Source organism: Homarus americanus, unplaced genomic scaffold (genome assembly GCF_018991925.1).
Source record: "Homarus americanus isolate GMGI-L3 unplaced genomic scaffold, GMGI_Hamer_2.0 scaffold32583, whole genome shotgun sequence".
NCBI lineage: Eukaryota > Metazoa > Arthropoda > Malacostraca > Decapoda > Nephropidae > Homarus > Homarus americanus.
Genome location: NW_024713129.1, coordinates 8,264,287 through 8,290,886, shown reverse-complemented (window position 1 = coordinate 8,290,886; position 26,600 = coordinate 8,264,287). Strand labels below are relative to the sequence as shown.

Genomic DNA, 26,600 nt, shown 5'->3' with positions numbered 1-26,600 from the left:
GTGGACATTTAGCTTGGTCATGTCCATGGTTTTGTAGGCGTGCGGCTTGCGTGCTGTGTGGATCACCAATAACTTGAGCTTACTGGTACCGGAGGCATTGGTGGTAAACAGGACGGTGATGCGTTCCTTCTGCATCTTCCGGCCCCCAATCTTGCTGGCATTCTTTACAACGAAGGACTTGGAAGGTAGCTTTTTCCAGAAAAGACCAGATTCATCCATGTTAAACACCTGGTCGTCACTGTACTGTCCTTCCTCCATAATCTCACGTAAAAATGGAGGAAATTCCCTAGCCGCAGCACGGTCAGCACTCGCTTCTTCACCACCAATGTTTATATTGGTGATCTTGTTCCGGATCTTAAACCTCTGTAACCACCCAGAAGAAGCATTAAAGGGTTTGGGCTCTGTAATTCCCATCTTTCGTGCCACTGCAATGTACAGTTCACGTGCGTACTCCTTAACAGAGCGCATGTCGACCGCCATGTTCCGTCGCGCCTGACGCACCAAGTACCTCACAAGTAATTTTTCTGTCTTGAGAAGTACCTGGTTGTGAAAATACTTGACCATAGAAGCACCTGTAGACTTTGTGATCTTCATGTGCTCCTTTATCTTGGCTGCATCCTTCTTTATTGTTCGAATCGTAGATTCATTCACACCATGCTGGCGCGCCAAATCAACCTGCCTTGTTCCTTTCTCCAACTCTTGGATGATGGTATACTTCACCTCATAGCTTAAGGAACATCGTGTCTTCTTTGGCTTAGTGCCGCTGGGTCCAGGTAAGGAAAGGTTTCTCTCTGGGGGTGGTGGTCTGGCGGAAGCCATTTTAGAGAACAATGGATGCACGTTTACACGGTCTGGCGTGGAGGGATGAAACTAGCGCGGCTAGGTCAAGGATCGTCTTTCCTCCCTCCCTCCCTCCCCCGGGTGGACACGTCATAATACTTTAAGCCAATTACAGCTAGCAGCAGAGGGGGGTAGGGATGCATGGCCAATCACAGTCCGATGCGTCATATGACTTCAGTGATAACGCAACAAAGACACACACTGCGCAACCTTACCGTGCGGCTTGCCCAGGCGGAGGGAGGAGGAGGGAGAGGCGAGAGCACAGGCAGGCAGGCGGGTGGGGCGAATCTAAAAATAGCGTCGCGCCGGACACTCTCCGCGCGTAATGGGGTTCACGCACCGCGTAATGTGAGCACGTTAGGTTCTGGCAGGGCACCGCTTTAACGTGAAAACGCGGAATGTGGGACCGCCTAAAATGAGGGTTGACTGTATGTTAGTCTTCCTGAAAAGACTAGACAACCACTGAGCAGTTCTAATGGCTTTCTTGGGCTATCTTTGATTTAAATAAAAAAAAAACCTTCAGTGGTGTGCTTCTATACTGTGTACTGTATGTGTATGCTAAACCAATGTGTCTCTTAAAGATGATTTTTGGTTGAACAAACCTCAGTTAGGCAAAGAAGGCAATATGAGTTGGTGGTTGAGTGAGTTGGGCACCATGTTGATGTTATCCTCAGGTATTATAAAGGCGGTGTCAAACTAGCACGTTTTACATCAACTTTCCCAGTTCCATCATTTTTTCCACGAATTGTCTATTTTTCTAGCCCGTCTCGCTCAGACAAAAAATATAATTTCCCCCTGACTGGCTTGCATCAGTTTTCTTGACTAAGTCAAAATCTATACTCGACAATGAGGATACAGTATTTATATACAATAAATATCTAACCTTGTAAAGTAACTAAATTAAATTTTAAAATTAATCAGAATTGCATTTTAATCAATTTTAAATGACATTTTTTTTTAATGTTGATATTTATAAATACATCTGATACATTTGTTTACATTGAGACATGTTCAACTTCTTCATGGCCTCTATATTTATTCCTGTGTGGACACACCTGTCCGAAGAATACATGATAAACAATATTAGATCTCATCATTGCCCGTAGGACCCAAGGAATGGTAGATACTGTAAAAAAATGAAGAGGAAGGCATACAACACCACCTTCTTTGTTTACAATTGACAAATGCAGGAAGACTGGTGTACTAGTCCTTTATGTGCTGCCCCCCTCCCCCCAAAAAAACCTGGTCCCCCCATGTCCTTATTTACCGTATATACCTGTGTGTAGTTCAAGTTTTTAAGACCAAATTATTTGGCAAAAAATTGGGGGTCGACTTCTAAACGGGTAATAGTTTCGTTAGGTTGAAAAATATTTACCAGTAACTACCAGTAAACAATGGAAATGTCACACCAACACACCACCAGCTGTGAGTGTCGGTACAGTTGCTAGGGCAGATCTCTTGCGTCATCATAGCAAGCCCAAAGTAGCCAAATGCATGGTATGGTATGCACAGGACGATGTAAAACATAAAGTATTCATTTTTTAAAGTTTATTTATAGATACTGTACATAAAGTTTTGTTCATTACATTTGAAACATCAATCTTTGTTAATTAAATTTGAAACAAAAGAAAACTACGATACCGTATTTCTAAATGCCTGGTATTTTCATTAAAATATAACATCACAAGTATATTTTACCTTAACTGTGACTGAATGAATATAGGTATTCTCAGAAATAAATATGGAAATATAATATTTTTGCTGGAATGGCGTACATATTACAGTGGAAAGACGAAAACAATGATTTTTGCTTTCTTTCGTTATTCAAAAGATTTTACCGTAATCGCTTTTCGAATGGTTTTCAGTTAAAAAACTGTTGTACTCGTACTGTATTACAATAATGTTCTATCCTATCATTAGCCTTATAATCCCACAACTGAAAACCATTCGAAAAGCGATTACGGTAACATCTTTTGAACGAAAGAAAGAGTCATTGCTTTCGTCACAATTTTATCCCACTTTCCACTGTAATACGTACATCATTTCAGCAAAAATATTACATTTCCATGTTCTCGGAAATAAATGGTAGTTTTGTTGAAACGTAATGTACAATATTTAATATTGAAATGCAAAAATAGCTATAAAAACAATTAATACACCCGTAATGTACTGGCTGGCATCTCCACTCGTCCCTGCTCCCGCGTCCAAGGTCACCACTCCTCCCAACTCGCTCCCTCCTCACCTCCTCCACCTCCTCCACCCCCTCTGCCTCCTCCCCGTCACTACTGCCGACAACGAACACAAAAGTTTTGTGAATAACTGCACCTCCACTTCCTATGTACAGTACTGAACTGTACTGTGCTGTGCAGTTTTACAAACAATAAACATGGCAAGAAAAGCTATTAAAAAAAAAGAGATAAAAATTTCACTTTACTGTACAGTACCTATCCTCGGCGACAGGACGGGGGTCATTGGGCTCATCGTCACTCAATTCCATAACGGGTGGTGAAGTGGGGGCGACGGTGGATTCAGCTGCTTCCTCACTGCCGCCAGTGGTTGATGGTGTTAAATCTCTCCTTCGGTGGTCAAAGAACATGGTGATGGGGAGTTGTCGTCTCTTTCTTTCATTTCTTCCATGATGTTTTTGTATGGAGCGAAAACGTCATCCATCCCTCGCATGAATTTCATGGCACGCACCATGGAGGGGTCCATACTATAGGCCAGGTTTTTCAGTGCCTCAATATTCCTGGTCATCTCCCCCAACTTCTCCAACGTTATTTCTTGGAGCTCTTCCTCATCCTCTTTCCCTTTCGCTTCCTCTTCCTTGCCTGAGTCTACTAACTCCTGTAGATCCTCCTCGGTCAGCTCAGTGTCGTGCTCTTCAATTAGCTCCCTAATCTCATCCTCTGCCATGTCCTGGAAGCTTTCAGCAGCCACTTTCCTTGACAGTGCCAGGGTCTTTCTGAATATTTTCATTAAAATCCATCAAAATCATTTTCCTTGTCATCGTCTTAAGCACCAAACAGCTCCTCCCAGTCTTCTCCTTGAACAGGGCTAGAGGGTACGTGTTTTTCGAATCGTTTTCAATTAAAAAAATGTTACAGTACATGTATATTTTACCTAAACTGTGCCTGAATGAATATATTCTCAGAAATAAATAGTAGTTTTGCTGAAACGTGATGTATTTCAATGTAGAATAGGATAAAATACATGACGAAAACAAAAGACTTTACCTCACCTTCCAATGTTCAAGAGATGTTACTGGTTTTTTTAATAGTTTTCGGTTAAAATACTGTTATATTACAATGATATTATATTCATACTGTGCTTGATATACTACATTCACGGAAATGTAATATTTTTGCTGAAATGACGTACGTATTAGTGGAAAGTGGGATAAAACCTTGACGAAAATAATGACTTTCGCTTTCTTTCGTTCAAAAGATGTTACCGTAATCGCTTTTCGAATGGTTTTCAGTTAAAAAAACTGTTGCATCACAAGTGAATTAGGATAGAATATTATTGTAATACAACAGTTTTTTTTACTGAAAACCATTGGGAAAAGCGATTACGGTAACATCTTTTGAACGAAAGAAAGCGAGTCATTGCTTTCGTCACTTTCCACTGTAATACGTACGTCATTTCAGCAAAATATTACATTTCCATATTCTCAGAAATAAATGGTAGTTTTGCTGAAACGTAATGCATTTCAATGTAAATTAGGATAAACTACATGAAAACAAAAGACTTTACCTAGCCTTCCGATGTTCAAGATATGTTACTCGTTTTTTTAGTAGTTTTCGGTTAAAATACTCTTATATTAGTGATATTCTATTCATACTGTGCTTGATATAATACATTCACGGAAATGTAATATTTTTGCAACTACAATGCTGATGTCAACACAAGCGTGGTTACAGCGAGACTGACTGAGTGAGGGAGAGCTATGCGTGTGTGTGTGAGGTTGCGGGAGCGGCCGGTGTCCCGTGTTCGGTGCCGCGCGCGAGTTGAATGGCGGGCGATTTGAATGTACTTCAATTACTTCAATGTACAGAATATTCCTCTGGCGGGGCAATCCGCGTATTTGCAAATCCGTGTATTATAAACCCGCGTATGTTAAGGGCCGACTGTAGTAGGCTCTTGCGAATAACGTCTAATAGGTGCCTGAAAAACGCCATTATTAGAGAAAACGCTATTTGTGTGATATTAAAATACATGTAAAAAGGGTTTATTGGTGCTGCCGCCCCAAGAATTTCACCTATTTTTTCCCCTTTGAAGCCCTGCCTAACACTTTTTGTTCGCTGAAATAAAAAGATTTGTTATTCAATCATCAGAATAAAGAATTTGAGTAATATAACACTTACCCGTAGCTTGGGGAAGTTTTTGAGGTGCTTGGTGTGATGCTTTTTCCGAGGCTGGGGCATGGAGGCTACTGCGTCGAACCTCTACTCACATCCATGGCCCCATCTCTGTCCCCGTCCCCACGCTGGCCTCTCGCACCCGGTTCACCCACTTCCGCTAATACTTCATCAAACCCCGCAAAGTCAAAATCTTCAGGCATTTCCCCTATGTCATCAATGTCTTCATCAACTTCAACCTCTCTCTGTTGGTCTTCCTCGGCTGGCCGGCATTGTGAAAGAAAGCGAGTGATGAGTGACTGCTGCCGGGCATTCACTCGCTTGTTGTACTGCTTCTGGTATTTTCTTGAAATAGATTCTAAAACTCCAATCACTTGCTCCCTTTCACCTGATTCACTCTCAATGTCTTGGATCATCTCTTGAAGGCTGGTAAAGACACCCAATAAGAGTGACAGCTTCTGTGCCGTCACTTTCCTCTGCTCAGTCTCCCCTGCATCACTCGCTGCATCACCACTCTCACCACCTTCTTCATCCTCCAGGAGATCCTCGACGTCATTTGTGTTACCTTCTTGCATCAGTTCTTCTAAATCTTCCCGAGTCACTTCTTGAAATCCTGGGGCTGGGATACTGCGGACAGTTTCCAACATGTGGTTCATTAGCTCTGTTGGCTGCTGTCTCTTCGTCTCGGCAGACTTGAGTTGTGGCAAGAGTGCCGACCAGGCATGCCTAACGGTTGCTTTCGTAGTATTTCCCCAGGCGTTTACAAAGAAATTGACTGCCTGGCGAATGTTATAATTTTTCCAGAAGGCAGTAACAGTCATTGTGCAGGTTGAAGGTATGCCAGGTGGAGCAGGGGTTGCAGGTGAGCCAGGAGGAGGAGTGGAGGTGGAGGCTGTGAGTGAGCCAGGCGGAGCAGCAGAGGCGGAGGGTGTGAGTGAGTCATGCGGAGCAGCGGAGGAGGAGGGTGTGAGTGAGCCAGGCGGAGCAGCGGAGGCGGCGAGGGGAGGACCCTCCTCCTCCTCCTAGCTACTGCTCACAGTTTCAGCAATTTCCTTCACTTCTTCTTGCTTATCAGTTTCCTTCCTCATCTTGTCATGGACATATTTGTAGTACAGCAACTTTACATTTGCTATGATTTCTTGGTCTAGTGGCTGTATTTTGGAGGTTGTATTTGGTGGAAGAAACATAACCTCAACGCTAGGGTGACGTCCTACTAGAAATCGTGCATGACTGGGAGCATTGTCTAGAAAGAGCTCCACTTTGAAGGCTACATTCTTCTTCCCGCAGTATTCTTTGGCATCCTTAACAAAACAATCATCAAACCACTTCTTTGATAACTCCGTGGACATGTAGCCTTTATTTGTCTTTTCCCAGTAGACATTCAGTTTGGACATATCACATCCCTTGTAAGGTCTTGGTCTTTTATATTTGTAGATCACCAGAGGCTTCATGAGGCATTCACCTGAACCATTACAGGTTAGGAGGACACTAAAGCGATCCTTTGCCATTTTCACACCTTTTGCCTGTTTTTCTTTCTTAGAGATATATGTTGCTTTAGGGGATTTTTTCCAAAACAACTCGGTCTCGTCACAGTTAAAAACCTGATCCAGGGTATAACCTCCCTCTTGAATGATTTGATCGGCAATTTCAGGGAAGGAATCTGCAGCCACTAAGTCAGCAGACGAAGCCTCACCCTGTTACTTTGCATACTTTGTGCCACTTCTATTCTTAAACTTATGCAGCCATCCTACTGAGGCATTGAGAGAAGGGGGAGACTTAATGTTTTTCTTTCGAGCTACAGCAGCGTACAATACCCTTGCTTGATCTTGTATCTGAGGGCCGCTAACACTTGCAGTGTCTTTCATTCTACAAGCTAACCATTTCACCAGAAAATGCTCTTTTATCACTATCAACCTTTTATCACTATCACTTTTATCATTCATAGCTCACCTCGCATTTCCATCACTACCGAAATATTTCTTAGCCAGTGCAATACTCTTCTTGGTCTCCTCTAAGTTCTTCTTAATATTTTGCACTGTAGACTCAGGACAGTCCAATTTCCTCACAATATCAATGTTCAGTGCACCACTTTCAATGAGCTCAACAATCTGTTCTTTATCCTTGACCGAGTAGGCACGCTTCTTGTGAATTTGTCTCTTAGCTTTGGGGTCTTTTTTCTCATTCACTTCAAAAAGTTCCCGGGCATTCAGGCAGCAAATCACCCCCTCCACCACCTCCCCTAGCCCCCACAGGCAAAAACGCGGAAGCCATTGTTGATCACCGACCCTATCAACCACTGGTTATAGAGGCGAAAATCTCACACATGGGCGCAGCGCTGTATTCCACGGAGCGTGAGTGAGAGTGACTCGGGAGTGAGGCGGAGCGGAGAACATGGCGGCAAACAAACGCTATCATTGATGCGCTCTGACGCTCCCCACGAAATCTCCGTTATTCAAGAGAATCCAGACGTTATTATTGAAAATGGGGATCTATTGTAACTTACCGTTATTGTCGAAAACGTTAGTGTGGAAGTCGTTATTGGCGAGTCTACTGTATAGAAAATTGATCCAATAAAATTTTGGAAAAAGTGCTAGTGTCCCGCTGCCTTAAGTCATACTGCTGTAACTCAATAACTCCAATGAGTCTATTTAAGGTACACAGTGATATCTCTTCTAGCACATTTTTATTAAAAATATGTTAATGTAGCCTTTGAATAAGTAATAGCAGTAGAAATGCTATTATGTATGTATGAAAACAATGTACTAGTACAGTAAATAATCATCAGCAAAATAACGACTGACTGTGGCTGGGAACAACCCCCACTAATCCTATGGAAACCTCTTTTTGTTTGTACAGTACTGTACTGGTGTTGCTTATAACCTGTACCAGCCTTTTGAAGGAACACAACTCTCATAATAGAACAACTTTAACTTGGGTTTAGAGATGTACCACCTGACCTGACCAAAGATGTCAGCCACACAGTCTGACAAGTTGCTTCTCTATTTGCTACACTTCAGCCTCAGGGGTGTAATCCAGTCAGTTATGTAATGTTTGCACATTTGCTCTCTCTCTCTCTCTCTCTCTCTCTCTCTCTCTCTCTCTCTCTCTCTCTCTCTCTCTCCTCTCTCTCTCTCTCTCTCCTCTCTCTCTCTCTCTCTCCTCTCTCTCTCTCTCTCTCTCTCTCTCTCTCTCTCTCTCTCTCTCTCTCTCTCTCTCTCTCTCTCTCTCTCTCTCTCTCTCTCTCTCTCTCTCTCTCTCTCTCTCTCTCTCTCTCTCTCTCTCTCTCTCTCTCTCTCTCTCTCTCTCTCTCTCTCTCTCTCTCTCTCTCTCTCTCTCTCTCTCTCTCTCTCTCTCTCTCTCTCTCTCTCTCTCTCTCTCTCTCTCTCTCTCTCTCTCTCTCTCTCTCTCTCTCTCTCTCTCTCTCTCTCTCTCTCTCCTCTCTCTCTCTCTCTCTCTCTCTCTCTCTCTCTCTCTCTCTCTCTCTCTCTCTCTCTCTCTCTCTCTCTCTCTCTCTCTCTCTCTCTCTCTCTCTCTCTCTCTCTCTCTCTCTCTCTCTCTCTCTCTCTCTCTCTCTCTCTCTCTCTCTCTCTCTCTCTCTCTCTCTCTCTCTCTCTCTCTCTCTCTCTCTCTCTCTCTCTCTCTCTCTCTCTCTCTCTCTCTCTCTCTCTCTCTCTCTCTCTCTCTCTCTCTCTCTCTCTCTCTCTCTCTCTCTCTCTCTCTCTCTCTCTCTCTCTCTCTCTCTCTCTCTCTCTCTCTCTCTCTCTCTCTCTCTCTCTCTCTCTCTCTCTCTCTCTCTCTCTCTCTCTCTCTCTCTCTCTCTCTCTCTCTCTCTCTCTCTCTCTCTCTCTCTCTCTCTCTCTCTCTCTCTCTCTCTCTCTCTCTCTCCTCTCTCTCTCTCTCTCTCTCTCTCTCTCTCTCTCTCTCTCTCTCTCTCTCTCTCTCTCTCTCTCTCTCTCTCTCTCTCTCTCTCTCTCTCTCTCTCTCTCTCTCTCTCTCTCTCTCCTCTCTCTCTCTCTCTCTCTCTCTCTCTCTCTCTCTCTCTCTCTCTCTCTCTCTCTCTCTCTCTCTCTCTCTCTCTCTCATATATATATTATTTGAGTCACTCAATCCATTTTGTCAGCTACATATAAGGATTGAATTTAAAATCTCATTTATGATGAGCATGGATTGGGTATCTGGGGATACTGAGGAGCCAGGAAACGTTTCACCACTGGGCTCTGTATAAAAAAAAAAGCATTAATCATTCAGGACAATCCATGCACTGAACTTTATGAGTCAAAGAGTGAACTCATTAAGTCATCAAGCTTAGCGTGGAGAAGAGACTGCTCTTAATAGTGCTGCATTAAGTCAGAAACTGAGTGAGTTTTTCAATTAATGGAAAGAAACTTTTATGATAAGCCACTAGTCACAAAGAAAAAAAAGAGAGCAAAAATGGAAGACATCATTTATATCCATTACTGTATTAGGGTCTGTGATTCACCTACCATAGAAATACCGGATAATAATGTAAAGAAATAATAAAACCAGTGAAGTAATAGAGAAAAATGAATTAATGAAAATTAGTGACTCATCATAGAAACGGCAACAGGTCAGTGTGCCTGGTCAGGCTCACAGTGATTCAGTAATTCATCATGCAACATTAGCAGTATGTCAGTAGGTGCATAAGAGTGATTTTTCATGAGCATACCATGTGATTTTGCACTAAGTGATCGATAACAGTTGAAGGAACTGAAATTTATGGAACTAAATTCGTGCTCTCGACATCATAATATTGGGGACCATGAAGAGACCTGACTCCCTGCACCCTCCAGGTGCCCATCAATTCCCAGCACCTGACATCCACTCTTGTATCAGTCTAGTCACTACACATAAGGCTAAAGGCATTTATACCCAATAGCTATATAAGAATCATAATTCAGTGAAGATAGATTCCCTCAACACAGAAAGCCTAGCGATTAAGGTACCACATACACAATTAAACTACCTAGCACAGCATTGCCAGTCGGTTATGCCTTACGGGGGTTCCTGACTTTTGAACATCCAACTTACAAGCGCCAGCTGATATGAACGTGGTTTAACTTGAAATTTATAGTATTTTATTTACCTGATGACTTATTTTTTACTTTCACTAACTGTATTTTGTCATTCTATTTCTTCTTTTGTCTTAAATTAAGTGATTTTAGATGTACATAAGAACTTAGGCTATGATATAGTGGGATTTTAAACATTGTTCTGTAAGTACAGTACTGTATGCATATACAGTAGTATGTGTTCCGACTTAAGAATGTCCTCAGGAACATAACCCGTTCGTAACCCGGGGACCCCCTGTACTGTATTTAGAAAATGTTAGTATAAGACAGTTAAGACAATACAAATAAAATGACTCGAGACACCAGTGGTTCCTGCAATGAGATTTCAAGCAACACTGTAAGATAGATTACCACAAAAGATGCTTAAGGCTGTCTGAGGATATTTTTTAAAGCATTCAAATGCATCTTAGGAACCAATCAAGTGCTGGTATACTAATGCTAGAAGTCTACTTAATAAGACTGAAGTATTGAACATACAGGGTATATGTTGAAACAAAACAACCAGTCATTATTGAGATCAGTGAGTCATGAGGTCAAGAAGATGTGTTACAAGGTGAATTTTATTTACCAGGGTATCACCCTCCATTCAGAAAGAATAGGGCTGCAAGAGGTGATGGTGTACTACTGTATGTCAAGGAACACATGACAGTAACTAGCAATGATGAGCTAAATGAAATGGGATCAACCGAATCTATTCGGTGCGATTTGAAGACGCAAAATAAAAGCAATCTGACAGTAGATGTGTACAATAGGACTGACTACATCAGAGGGGGAAGTGAAAGAGTCATCCAGACAGCGTCAAGAGCACAGACCCTCATTATGTGAGATTTTAGTCATAAAATGATAAATTGGGTCACCACACAAGCTGAGGGAGAAGAATTCCTTGACCTCATTCAAGACTCATTCCTCACACTACACATGATGGAACCCATGAGGGGAAACAACATTCTAGATTTAATCTTGGCGAATGAGGAGGCTATGGTGGATGAAGTCCACGTTGGGGAGAAACTAACTCCGGCCAGTGACCACTACATGCTAGGGTGGAATACAATGTTTGAAAGTCAGAGGAGATTAGTTTGGAAGGAGTACTATGAATTCAACCATGGAAATTACCAGCTCATAAGAAACAAATTACAAAAGGAAAATACCACCTATGATGGAAACACTGGAGCACAAAACATCATGTGAATTATGTAGTACATTACTGTACAGTATACAAATGAGCCCTTAACATGCCATACATATATTTTTCTAAGACGCTTGATAAAATCTCTCATGCTCATGTTGAAGTGGATCAACAACTGGTTCGAAATCAGGCAAGAAAGAGTACTGGTAGTCATAAACAGAGAACAAGAATGGATAAAAGTTCTCTGGAGTACCACAAGGATTTTATCCTTGGACTCATCCTGTTTATGTTATACATTAATGACGTCAATGAAAATGTATCAAACCAAATTCTCGGGTTTGTGGAAGATATGAAGATATTTGGGAAGGTAGCAAGTCAAAACAATTTTGCAACCATGCATAAAGATCTGCACCAGCTGCATAAATGGTCTCAAGACTGGCAAATGTTAATGGTACAGTGGTAATGTATGTATCTTTCACCAGTATGTCATGGGTTGGAGTGTAGCTTGGCCCGTACACATTTGAGAAGGTTGTTATCCAGTGTGACCCTACCAAATAACACAGGTTTCCTCCTGGTACTTCAGTTTACTCCTGTACTAACACTGGACAGACCAACTGCTTGAATAGCTAGTAAGCTGATAAGCAGTGGAAAAAAAATTAAATAAATGCTGTAAATAAATACCGTATATACTCGTCTATAACCCCCCCTCGTTTATAGGTCGACCTTGATTTTTTGACCAAGAAATCGTTAATTTACGATATTCCTCGTTTATAGTTCGACCCACATTTTTGAGGGTAATGGAACAATAAAACCTTCACTAAAAACGCTCTACGTCCTATAAACTGAGGCTCGCCGTGCATGAAACACGAGTGCCGAAGGCAAATTGTTTACCATTTAATATTACGACACTTTACACTGAAACGCGGGTAGTTTCAACAAAAATATTGTATATTTCCATTCAAGTATTTTATTCAAGTCAATTAGGAGGGAATATTATTGTAATACAACAGTTTTTTAACTAAACCATTCGAAAAGCGATTATGGTAACATCTTTTGAACGAAAGAAAGCGAAAGTCATTGCTTTCGTCACGATTTTATCCCACTTTCCATTGTAATACGCACGTAATTTCAGCAAAAATAGTACATTTCCGTGAATGTTTTATATCAAGCACTGTATGAATAGAATATCATTGTAATATAACAGAATTTTAACCGAAAACTATTAAGAAAACGAGTAACATCTCACGAACAGAAGCTTAGGTAAAGTCTTTTGTTTTCGTCATGTATTTTATCCTATTTTACATTAAAATACATCACATTTCAGCAAAACTACTATTAATTTCCGAGAATATATTCATTCAGGCACAGTTAAGGTAAAATATACATGTGATGTAACAGTTTTTAACTGAAAACGATTCGAAAAACACGTGTACCGTCTAGCTGATAGAGCTGGTGCTGCGTGATGCATCATGCGTCGTTGTAAACAATAGGAGGTTGAAGTAGATTACCGGGTATTATATTAAGTGTGAAATATCGAAAAGGTTTTTATTTCCGGTATTTTTTGTCGATCAATGAGAACTGTGATACCGTATATGATATGATAAGTTAGCCTGTGCTAAGAACTTCAACATAGACTACTGAAAGCACGTTGTAAGGTAATTTAGCCTATTGTAAGTTGGTGAGCTTCATTTACTGAAGGAACTGCACAACTTTTCATTACTAATTGGTGCATATTTTACGTTTCCATTGTTTACTGGCAGTAAATGGTAAATATTTTTCATGTCTGAAGCTAAAAGTTGCTCTTCACCCTTCCCATCATGCACGGGTTCAACCTAACAAAACTATTACGCATGTATAGGACGACCCCCAATTTTTTGCCTAAAAATTTGGTCTTAAAAACTCGAACTATACACGAGTACAGTTGTACCCCACTTAACGCGGTCAATAGAACCCAGAGGGTCCCGTGTTAAGTGAAATCCGCGTTAAGTGAACAACAGAACATATGGGATTTATTCCAATAGAAACCAGCCCGAACCCCAAACTCCACTTTTTGAAGACGCATAACTATGTTGTAGTAAAAATAACATCTTAATTTTATGATGGTACATGCACACAATTAATACTTAAGAGAAATAGAGAAATACAGTCGCCAAGTTAATGTCCATTCAAATAATGGACTCGACTCCCTCCCCCTCTCACACTACACTCGCTGGCTCTTCCCTCTGAGAAATTTGGGGGGGAAAACCAGGTATAGTAATAAATAATTCCTCAAACTAAAGTTAGGATAATATAATTGACATTGCTGGATTCCTTGTAAGACCAGGAATATTTTGAATACAAATGTCATATATTTTTCACAAAAGATAACATATTTACTCAGAATAAACTTTACATCTAAAATTTGTATGTCTAATGCAAAATCTATGATGTTTATATTCAAAATGATCACCAAATTGTAAGAATTCCAGCAATGTAAATTATATTCTGGCCGGATAATTTGTATGAATTTTATGAGCTAAAACAAATATCTTCAGTTAATAAAAAAAAAAATATTCTTCACGACACTATCTGTCAATCAAAGTACCCCACCTTGCCTCCCCCCCTCTTCCAACCGCGCGGTCAGTCCCAACCCTCCCCCCCACCCCCCACCAATCCTCCCTTCAAGAGTTTTTAACATTTAGTATTAAATAATACCTCAGATTAAAGTTAGGATAATATAATTGACATTGCTGGATTCCTTGTAAGACCAGGAATATTTTGAATATAAATGTCATATATTTTTCACAAAAGATAACATATTTACTCAGAATAAACTTTACATCTAAAATTTGTATGTCTAATGCAAAATCTATGATGTTTATATTCAAAATGATCACCAAATTGTAAGAATTCCAGCAATGTAAATTATATTCTGGCCGGGTAATTTGTATGAATTTTATGAGCTAAAACAAATATCTTCAGTTAATAAAAAAAAAAAATATTCTTCACGACACTATCTGTCAATCAAAGTACCCCACCTTGCCTCCCCCCCTCTTCCAACCGCGCGGTCAGTCCCAACCCTCCCCCCACCCCCCACCAATCCTCCCTTCAAGAGTTTTTAACATTTAGTATTAAATAATACCTCAGATTAAAGTTAGGATAATATAATTGACATTGCTGGATTCCTTGTAAGACCAGGAATATTTTGAATATAAATGTCATATATTTTTCACAAAAGATAACATATTTACTCAGAATAAACTTTACATCTAAAATTTGTATGTCTAATGCAAAATCTATGATGTTTATATTCAAAATGATCACCAAATTATAAGAATTCCAGCAATGTAAATTATATTCTGACCGGGTAATTTGTATGAATTTTATGAGCTAAAACAAATATCTTCAGTTAATAAAAAAAAATATATTCTTCACTGTAACAGATGGTCGGTCCCTCCCTCCCCCCCACCCCCCACCAACCGTCTCACCAGATGTGTGGGAAAACCAGAATATTTACCTTTTAGTAATAAATAATACCTCAAACTAAAGTTAGGATAATATAATTGACATTGCTGGATTCCTTGTAAGACCAGGAATATTTTGAATATAAATGTCATATATTTTTCACAAAAGATAACATATTTACTCAGAATAAACTTTACATCTAAAATTTGTATGTCTAATGCAAAATCTATGATGTTTATATTCAAAATGATCACCAAATTATAAGAATTCCAGCAATGTAAATTATATTCTGGCTGGGTAATTTGTATGAATTTTATGAGCTAAAACAGGCAGTTAGGCAGGGTGGCGGGTGGGGGGGTGGGGCGAATCTAAAAATAGCTCTCGAGCCGGACACTCACCGCTTATATGTGGAAAAAACCCGCGTTAAGTGAAAGTTCAGCTCTGGCGAGGCACCGCGTATATGGTAAAACGCGCTAAGTGAAACCGCGTTAGGCGGGGTAATACTGTATATACGGTAAATATATACATAATAAAAAAATCTGCTAAATGATGCAACAACTCTTATCACAACTTTTCTGTTAATAACACTTTCTTGGATACTGTTGATAGGAAAACAATCTTGGTATTGTGATAGATCATTTACTAAAAGCAGTGCAATAAGTGGGAGCAGTAGTGAATATTGCCAACCAAGATTTGGGAATTACCTGTATAACGCGCATACTTTTGAATACAAAGACAGCAAAATGCTCCTTCAACTTTTTAAGTATCTCATACATCCCAGTCTGAGTTGCTGTATACAGGCATGGAAACCCCTACCTCCAGAAAAACTTACTATCTCTAGATCTCTAGAAAAGGTGCCACACAGAGCAACTAAGATGATTCCAGAACCTTGATTAGCCAAGTAGAATGAGGGCCTTGGGACTAACAGCTCTTCAAATAAGACACAATAGGGCAGCTTTCATAGTGACTTAAAATCTTGAAAGGGATGGAAAATGTAAACCTGGGCTATTTTTTCATGATGTAACGCACCACCATTACAAAGGACATAATTTCAAGCTCACCAAGATATCATGTAGAATGAATATGAGGAAATGCTTCTGCACACACTCAGTCTACCAGCTCAGGCTGTGGAATTGAGATCAGTATTGGGCTTCAAAATGGCCTTTGACACTGGCCTTCTCAGCATGGCCACCTCTATTTGGGTGGCCATGAGGTAAATAAGCCTGAGACCTGTTTCACGGCCTACTTGGGTTGTGTGGTGCAAGTACAATGGCTCAGTGGTGTAGACTTGTAGTTCTTGCCTTCAGACAGCTGATTCAAGCTTGCTAATCTCTATATTTAAGGGATGTGGTTGATTATGGAAAGATTCCATCTCTAGTTTTCCTGTTTTATTGGATTTGAGGAGTATAGAGTAGTCACATAAGTGGAAGGTTCCTGGGAGTCCCTCATTTTTTCATTGAACATAATGTGTGGATTGCTTGAATTAGTTTCCTTTTCTTTGATTGATTGGAGATGGTTAATGATAGTAGAGTGACTGTTTAAAGGCCCTTCAGTCTCTTTGGCCATAAGGGGCAACATTGATATCATTTAAGGATTTTTTTTTCCTGTGAGAATCAGTGGCCTTGGATATTGTCATAGAAACTGTACATCATAGTATTGCCACTGTGCTTAGAGAGCATTGTAAGGGGCTGTTGAGACAGTGTTCATTATGGTATATCCAATCATCTATGATAATAACAAAATTCAAGATCAGTCACCCATTACTTCCACTCATCCTTCTTTCTATTCTAGATGGGCTTACTAAAGATAAGGATGTCTTAAATAATGGTGGTATTTGATGGGTTGGGAGGGGAGGGGGAAGAGTTAGCACACTTTTTGAACAATTACATGAATCCTTTCTGAAGTGTATCCATTGAAATTAAAGGACCTTAGATAATCTTCAGAATAATTTTCATATTAAAACTGTGAAAGTAGACCTTGTCAGAAGGTGTTTGTCTCTATAAATTTCTCATATTGTATAATATTATGCAGAATAATTTTAATATTTTAATTGTTGAATGATATTGCTGTAATAATCATCCTTATTTAGCCTGAGCATTACATCATCTTTTCTCCCTCCCAACTCCACCTGGAACAGGCAGGGGACACCCCGGTAAGATAACAATTATGCAAGAGTCTTGCTTTTCTTTCTCTCTTAATTGTCTTTTAATTGCCTTCAAATGTATATCAAGTTACTGTGTGACCTTAATAAATTTTTTTTCAGGGGGGGAGGGGGTCAGATTTTAGCTACCTGGATTTAATTTACATATGATTAATAACCCTTTAAGGTTGAATATTTTGCAGCAGTTGTCATCTGCCTCACTTTTATGGTACTGAGCCTGAAATGCAAAGTTTTTCATCCCATGCTATGAGCATTGCCACCAACTCCTTCAGCATATGGAGAAAATAGTGTATGTGCTGCACTACTGTGAAGGGATATACAAGAACAATTGGTGCAGAGCACTTTCAGGGATGAGAGATTTCCGGCTAACCAGACGACTTTCTCAAACCCAGAAATATTCCTTATCCCAGGAATCTTTTCCGGTTACAGGGAAAAGTTTCCGAGTGTCTAAACTAGACATCTTGTACAGATGGACATTAACCCACTTCTTCAGAATGTTTCTGGGTGCTGGGGATGTTTTCCTTGAGTCTAAACTACCAGAGTCCATAAATGCAGTTCTAATTAAGCTAGAAACTCCATTACTTTATTATAATAATCCAGAATAGATTATCAAAAAGTTTGGTTAAATAAATACAGTTAAAAATCTATAGGATATTGGTATGAACAAAGCCGAATATTACAGCAAAGACTTATTTATCACTCCCATGGAGCTGTGGTGGATTAGTGGGTCTCATATTACTGACCTTCTGATGGAATGTCAGGTTACCCTTTCTTGGATGGAGGATTAGTGGGTCTCATGACCTGAAGATGTCTTGAGTAAACACAAAACCTAAAGTATTATTAGGGAGATTGTGATAAGTATAAGTATAAATGAGTATAGATGTATCCCTTCAACATTACATTACATAACATTTTAAAATATGGAGTGAGAAAGCAGAAAGGTGTGGGTAATTAGAGAGATGGAGTGGAAATGAGTGTTGGCTAGCACTCCTCAACAGCTGATATTTAACTTGGTACCACGCAGTCACACACACATACGTGTCATACAATAAGACCTTCACTCCTCATGCTTGCTGTCTTAATTGCCTTTTTGGGGATGTGTGAGTGGTGTTGGAATGTGTGTGGAGGGGGGGGGGGTGGCTGTTGAGGAGTGTGTGTGGGTGGCTGTTGAGGAGTGTAATGTTGGGGTGTGTGTGTGTGATGTTGGGTGATGGTGAGGGTGGTGTTGGGGGTGTGTGGGTGGTGTTGAAGGGTGTGTGTGTGTGATGTATACTGGGATAGTACACATAGCGTGGTGGTAATAATAACATATCAAATGTTGCATGGTGTTAACGAATCTACGATCCGGACGATCAAGAAGGATGCATCCAAGATAAAAGAACACATGAACATCACAAAGTCTGCAGGTCCTTCAATGTTGAAGTACTGCCAGAACAAGGTGCTTCTCAAGACGGAGAATTTACTTGTGAGCTACTTGATTCGTCAGGCACGACGGAACATGGCGGTGGACACACAGTTGGTTCAAGAGTACGCACGTGAACTGTATGTAGCAGTGGCATGTAAGATGGGAATTGCAGAGCCCGAACCCTTCAATGCTTCCTCTGGGTGACTGCAAGGGTTTAAGAAGAGGAACAAGATCACCAACATTAACATTGGTGGTGAAGAAGCTAGTGCTGACCGTGCTGCGGCTAGTGATTTTCCTCCGTTTTTACGTGAGATTATGGAGGAAGGACAGTACACCGACGACCAGGTGTTCAACGTGGATGAATCCGGTCTGTTTTGGAAAAAGCTACCTTTCAAGACCTTCCTTGTCAAGTCTGCCAGCAAGTGTTGGGGCCGGAAGTTGCAGAAGGAGTGCATCACCGTTTTGTTTACCACCAATGCCTCCGGTACCTGTAAACTCAAGTTATCGGTGATCCATACAGCCCGCAAGCCGCACGCCTACAAGAACACGGACGTGACCAAGCTAAATGTCCACTGGCTAACCGCACATAAGGCGTGGATGTTCTCTGCTCTGTCCCTCTCCTGGTTTGACGACTGTTTCGTTCCCAACGTCAAGAAATTCTGCGAGCAACAGAATGTTCCATTCAACATTTTGGTGCTCCTTAACAATGCACCAGGACACTCGCCCCTACTGTTGCGTCGTCACCCCAATGTAAAAGTGGTCTTCCTTCCTCCCAACACTACGTCGTTAATCCAGCCCATGGCCAGGAGTTGATAGGCAACGTTAAGGCTGCATTCTCTACAAAGAAGTTTAAGCTCATGAACAACTGTACCAACACTAAGGATGAGTTGCGTAACCTGGGTGACACCGATAGCCAGAGCGACGAGGACGAGGAACAAAAGTTGGCGGATCAAGAAGTTCGCGTCAAACAGTTTTGGAAGAAATTTAACGTCAAGAAAGCTGTTGACTTCTTGGTGGAGGCATGGGATCAGCTGTCTGCAGCAACGATTCGTCACGCATGGCGGCATGTGTTGCAAGGTATCCCAGGTGGGAGGCAGAGTCCACCTGTGACTGGTGAGGTTCAGTCTGTTGCAGTGGCAGTGGACTTGCCAGAGAAGCTGCGCAGGGTGTTACAGCTGCAGGCTTCTCCGAGACCACCAACGACGACATTATGGAGGTGAAAAGGGATCCTGAGGTGACTGCCGACGAGATGTTAGAAGACGATTGCGTCAGTGAAGAGACAGGCGGTGCGTCATCCCGAGAAGAACACAAGTTAACGCATGGTAATGTTAAGGATGCCATCGAGTGTGCAGAGAAACTGAAGCTCATCCTTTCCAACGACCCTGACCATAACCACTATGAAGTCTTCCATAACATCAACACTAGCCATCGGCGTAACATCACAGACTTCTTCGCTTGTAACCCACCACAGCCAGCCCATGCCAGTGATAGTGACAGTGATGGTGACTTTGAGGGATTTGTCAGGGAGGCCCTGACAACTATGGTGGATAGTGATGGTGATTCACCTGAGGGCCAGTGATCTGCCCTCTGCCTCGGAACCAGCCACCATTCCCGTACGCCGATCCATCTCTTCTACTAACGTAAGTGTTAAAACTAACCTTACCTTGATTTTTCTAACCTAAGTTAACGTAAGTGTTAAACCTTGATTTTTCTTTTACCTGGTACAGTATATTATTCTCTTATTAATATTTCTCTTTTATATTATGTGTGTGTGCATACCATCATAAAATTAAGATGTTATTTTTACTACAACATGGGTATTGTGTCAGAAAAAGTGAAGTTTGGGGGTGGGCCCAGTCTCTATTTCAATTAATCCCATATGGTCTGTTATTTCATTTACCGTATATCTCGGCCTACAAGGCGACGAGGTATATAAGACGACCCCAAAAATGTCCATTTAAAAAGTAGCTTTTGAGCCCTATTCGCTGTATAAGACCGGTACCCCAAATGTGACACTTAACCATTGGGAGCTTACTGACCCAGTAGTCCTTTACCAACCATCCCATTGACCAGTGCTGTTTACACATCCATGCTTTTTTAAAATAAGGCCAATTCACTTCGAGTCATGGCATCAAATGTTACCGGTTGGTGTTGTGTAAACACTAGTGACTCACTTAAACGTCTGTTATTTAACTGGAACTAATGTCGGTGTCGAATACAATTGTTTCATTTACTTGAAATGGATTTACCGATTTATTTGTTTATTTATTTATTTATAACATACTGAAATATATTAAACACACTGCAAGTATTTTCTTTAATTTATATGCTTGCTTCACGAGAGACAACAGGTGGTGGGACTGTTCTGACTGTTTACACCAAGAAATCAAGAAAAGCGATTTCAATCCAGGTGAAACAGGAAATTATTAAAAAACATGAAGAAGGCATTAGAACAAATGTGCTTAGCAAAGAATATGGCATGTTGACATCAACTGTGTCGACAATTCTTTCACAGAAAGACAAATTCCAGGAAGTGAAAGTGAGAGACAAATCTACCAGTGTTCAAAGGTAGATCCGTAATAGCAGAAACAGAGAGGTTACTTCTCATTTGGATTAGGGAAAAACAGATGAAAGGTGATTCAGTTTCTACTGAACTTATTTATGAAAGAGCCAGGGAAATATACGAACATTTAAAGGAAGATCAACCTGGTTCTTCAGGCACAAAGTTTGAGGATTTTAGGGCCAGCAAGGGTTGGTTTGAAAAATTCAAGAAAAGGAGTGACATCTCAGTGTTGTTAGGCATGGTGAGGCTGCCAGTGCTCATAAGGAAGGGGCAGCAAAATTTTTAGTAGAATTTAAAGAACTGGTGGATACACAAAATTATCTTCCACAGCAAGTTTTCAATGTGGACGAAACTGGGCTGTTCTGGAAAAAGATGCCCAAAAGGACATTCATCACCAGAGATGAAGCCTCTTTACCCATGAAAGACCGTCTCACTCTATTGCTTGGTGCCAATGCTTGAGGGGATTTCCGACTGAAGCCTATGCTTGTCTACCACTCTGAGAACCCCAGGGTGTTCAAGCAACAAAAAGCGGTAAGAGGACGGCTTGGAGTTTATTGGAAGTCCAACCGTAAGGCATGGGTAACAAGACAGCTCTTTAATGAATGGGCTGTTGAGGTGTTTTGCCCTTCTGTGAAGAGCTACCTAACCACCAATAAACTCCCTTTAAAGGCTCTTCTCCTCATGGATAATGCCCCTGGTCATGACCCTCAACTTACCAGCACTTTGGAGTCTCAATTTGACTTTGTGAAAGTGTTGTTTTTGCCTCCCAACACTACATCAATCATACAGCCAATGGACCAGAATGTGATCAGCAACTTTATGATGCTGTACATGAAGAAAATGTTCAGGAGGTGTCATCAGGCAACTACCACTGATCCTGATCTAACACTGTCACAGTTGTGGAAGAGACAGTTTAACATCCTTGTGGCTGTAAAATTGATTGTGTCCTCATGGCAAGAAGTCTCTACTAGATCCCTCAATTCTTCATGGAAAGCACTGTGGCCATCAGTAGTCCATGATTTTGAGGGATTTCAGGAAGAAGCAGAGTTGGACCAGGAGATTGTGTCCATTGATCAGTCATTGGGCCTTGAAGTGGAGGAGGATGATGTGGAAGAGCTTGTGACGTCTAATGAACAGGAACTTACTCCTGATGATTTGCAGCAACTGGATGAGATGTTAGAGGTTGACAATGGTGAGGAGGACCATATGTTATATGTTAACATATGACCATATGTTAACTTCAGAGTTGAAAGATGTTGCTCACCACTGGGAGAAGTTCAGGAAACTGGCTTCAAGGCACCCAGATGTTGAAAAATCAGAACTTGCTTTGTGTCATGTTGAGGACACTGTGGTCTCCTTCTTCAAACATCAGTTAATGATGAGGAGGAGAGATGCCCCCCCCCCCCACAGAAAAAAATTGACAGTTTCTTCACTAAAAGGCAGAGGGAACAAGATAACAGCCCTCTGCCTTCCACTTTAAGGAGAGAGGATGTTCTTGCTGGAGAATCTGTCAGTCCAGAGGTTCCTGACATTTTCATGGAAAGTGACTCGCCTTCCAAGAAGCAGTAAAATGCTTCTCCTGCACCTCCACTTCCTTCTCCTCCTCCACCTGCCACTTCAAATTCACATTAGCATCATCATCCAGGAGTCTTCTACATACACACCTCAAAGTAAGTGTACTTTACTACCTTTTTTGTTGACTTTAGGCAATTTTCAGTGAGCTGGAACCAATTACCCAAAAACCCATTGAAACAATGGTTTCGGTTAACAAATTTTTTGGTTAACGAGCAACCATCTAGAACGAATTGTGCTCATTTACCGAGGGACCACTGTATTACCTGTTTCACTGACATTTCTTTTAACATATGATATAAAAGTTTTGTATCACTTACAAATCATGTTTTGTTTCTCCATGTGCCATTGTTGTGTTATTGTATGACGCGATGCCATTCTGTTTCTAAGAATGGTGGAACTATTATACAAGTGCTAGCTAAGCTTACATTGCTTGACATAACCTAGATCATATGATGTTACTATACTTTACTTAGGTAAGGTACTGTTCAGGTAGGTTGGATTGAGGACTTTATCTGCTGCCACATCCCTCTCAGCCAGAAATTTATCCATGACAAAGCCAAGGTCCTGTATGACCAATTCCATGATGAGGAAGGTGGTGCTAGTGCTGGTGGTTCTGGTGATACTTCAAAGAAAGGTTTTAAGGCCGGTAAGCAGTTGTTTGAGAACTTCAAGAAGCGCTACAACCTGCTCAACTTGAGGATCACTGGTGAGTCAGCCTCAGTGGATGATATAGCAGTTAGGGAGTATCCTGTGTCTTAGCTGAGATTATCCAGGAGAAGGGCTACAAGCTGGAGCAGGTTTTCAATGCTGACGAAACTGGCTTGTGGTGGAAGAAGATGCCAGCCACGACGTTCATTTCTCGAGAGAAAAGGAGTGCACCGGGCTTCAAGGTGGCCAAAGATCGTATGTGTCTCCTGCTATGTGACAAAGCTGCAGGACACATGATCCAGCCCATGCTGCTGTACCGTGCCAAGCGTTCGCGTGACCCAAGAACAAAGACATGCACCTCCTCCCAGTTTTCTACCTCCACAACAAGAAAGCCTGGATGATGGCAATGTTGTTCACTGACCAGGTCGTAAGTCGAAAATGCGAAAATAATACAGAACATAGAAATTATAAAATGAAATACGGTACAGTAAAAGTAATCAATAAAGAAAAATGAATAATGTGTTCCTGTGCACTTACCTTTAATGTGGTCAGCTGAATGCACACAGGGCCTCAATAATTTTTTAATTAAACATGGAGACTACATTAATTGGATGAAGCAGAGGAGGAGACAGGGCTGGGTGGGTCATCAATTTCGCTTTCTTCGGACAGGCTAACATACTTGCTTGTTGAAGGTATTGGATCATCTTTAGGGAGTGAAGAGGCAGCAGTGGTGGGGTGTGAGGAGACAGCAGTGGGGGACTTCTTAAAGTATATGTCCAATTTAGACTACACTGTTTGCCTTTTCTTTTCTTGTAAATCTCACAGCAAGCAAGTGCATCTTGGTTCATTCTGTCAGCTTTTGCAAAAGGCTCAACATTTTTTATCCATTTCTTCAAACATTTGCATCCCCTCATTAACAGTATGAAATGCCTTTTGCCTTGTCCTTCAAATTGTTGATATCGTCGAGTGAGAGAAGCTAAGGTTGCTTGAAATGGTTCTGTTTTCCATTTCATATTGCATTATTATTTTTATTTTTCATCTCAAAAGTAATTGACTGTCTCCTTTTCTTATAAGCGCCTAAGGGCGTCTCACTTTTATGCTTGCCAGCCAATTTGTGGGAATTACAAACAAAATTTTGTGTCAGTACACAGCGCAATCACTAACAACAACGGCGGTCAAATACCAACGATGGGTTGGCTATGGGTCGGATGCTGTACACCTGAGAGGCCCATACGCTGTTGTAGGGGCGGAAAAGTTCGGTATAGTCGGTCTTAACATCTTTTTGGTTTAGCATACACGGATTTGTATGGCTGATTGCCCTGCCTGAGGAATGTTTGTACATTGAAGTAATTGAAGTAAATTCAGATAGTGCGCGCATTCAACTCGGCGTATTACGAACATTGGACACCGCCCGCTCCGCAACCTCACACACACACGCAGCTCTCCCTCACTCAGTCGAGTCTCTCTGTACGCTTATGTTGACATCAGAATTGTAGTTGCAAAAATATTACATTTCCGCGAATGTATTATATCAAGCACAGTATGAATAGAATATCACTAATAACAGTATTTTAACGAAAACTATTAAAAAAGAGTAACATATCTTGAACATCGGAAGGTTAGGTAAAGTCTTTTTGTTTCATGTAGTTTATCCTGTTACATGAAATACTTACATTTCAGCAAACTACTATTTATTTCTGAGAATATGGAAATGTAATATTTTGCTGAATAGATGGTATCACAGTGGAAAGTGTGAAAAGCAATGACTTTTGGCTTTCTTCGTTCAAAAAGATGTTACAGTAATGCTTTTGAATGGTTTCAGTTAAAAACTGTTGTATTACAATATTCTATCTAATTCACTTGTTGATGCAACTTTTTTAACTGAAAACCATTCAAAAGCGATTACGGTAACATCTTTTGAATGAAAGAAAGTCATTGTTTTATTATGATTTTATCCCTTTCTGTAATAAATCGTTCATTTCATAAAAATATTACATTTCCGTGAATGTAGTATATCAAGCACAGTATGAATAGAATATCATTTGTAATATAACAATATTTTAACGAAAACTATTAAAAAACGAGTAACATCTCTTGAACATGGAAGGTTAGGTAAAGTCTTTTGTTTTTTTTCATAGTATTTTATCTATTTTACATTGAAATACATGACGTTTTACAAAACTACTATTTCTGAGAATATATTCATTCAGAAGCGCAGTTTAAGTTAAAATATACATGTGATGTAACATTTTTTAACTAACGATTCGAAAACCGTACCCTCTAGCCAAGGAGAAGACTGGGGTAGCTGTTTGGTCTTAAGATGATGACAAGGAAAATGATTTTGATGGATTTTAATGAAAATATTCAGAAATATGGTATGTTATTATTTATTCAAGTGAATTAGGATAGAATATTATTGTAATAACAGTAGTGGCTTGATGTGGGCGGGAGGGATAGAGTGGGGAGGTGGTGACTGGCGGGAGCAGGGGCCAGTGGAGATGCCAGCCAGTACATTTTAATATTAAATACTGCATTACGTTTCAACAAAACTATATTTATTTCTGAGAATATGGAAATGTAATATTTTGCTGAAATAGCGTCGTACAGTAGAAAGTGGGATAAAATTGTAGCAATGACTTCGCTTTCTTTTCGTTCAAAAGATGTTACAGTAATAGCTTTTCGAATGGTTTTTCAGTTGTTTATTGGGATTATGAGGCTAATGATAGGATAGAATATTATTGTATGCAGTACGATTTCCAGTTTTTTAACTGAAAACCATTGGCGATTACGGTCAAATCTTCCGAACAAGCGAAATTCATTGTTTTGTCTGATTTATCCACTTTCACTGTAATATATGCGTCATTTTCAGCCAAATATTCATTTCCATATTTATTTCTGAGAATATATTCATTCAGTCACAGTTAAAAGGTAAAAATACTTGTGATGTAATATTTTTAATGAAAATACGGTATCGTAGTTTTCTTTTGTTTCAATTTTTTAACAAAGATTGATGTTTCAAATGTAATGAACAAAAATTTATGTACAGTATCTATAAATAAACTTTAAAAAATGAAGTTTGTTTTACATGTCGTTCTGTCACGGTATACCATACCATGCATTTGGCTACTTTGGGCTTGCTATGATGGCTGCTTGAAGATCTGCCTGGCAACTGTGCAAGCCTCCCCAGCTGGTGAATGGACCCAGTGCGTCGTTCCGTGTTTGCTGGTAGTTGCTAGTAAATATTTTTCAACCTAGCGAAACTATTACCCACGTTTAGGGTCGAGCCCCAATTTTTGCAAATAATTTGGTCTTAAAAATTCGAGACTACACCAGGTATATCTGATGAAATAAGGACATGGGGCAGGGACTTTTTAGAGAGCAATACGTAAC

At 40.5% G+C, this 26,600-nt stretch overlaps 1 protein-coding gene across 1 annotated transcript in view; it reads left to right on the top strand.

Annotated features, from left to right (window-relative positions):
• Positions 1–26,600, top strand: part of LOC121870017 (cystathionine beta-synthase-like) — a 147,524-nt gene that overhangs the window by 97,893 nt on the left and 23,031 nt on the right. Inside the window, 1 exon segment of the mRNA XM_042371745.1 lies at positions 16,996–17,010. Coding sequence (XP_042227679.1) covers positions 16,996–17,010 — 15 coding nt within the window.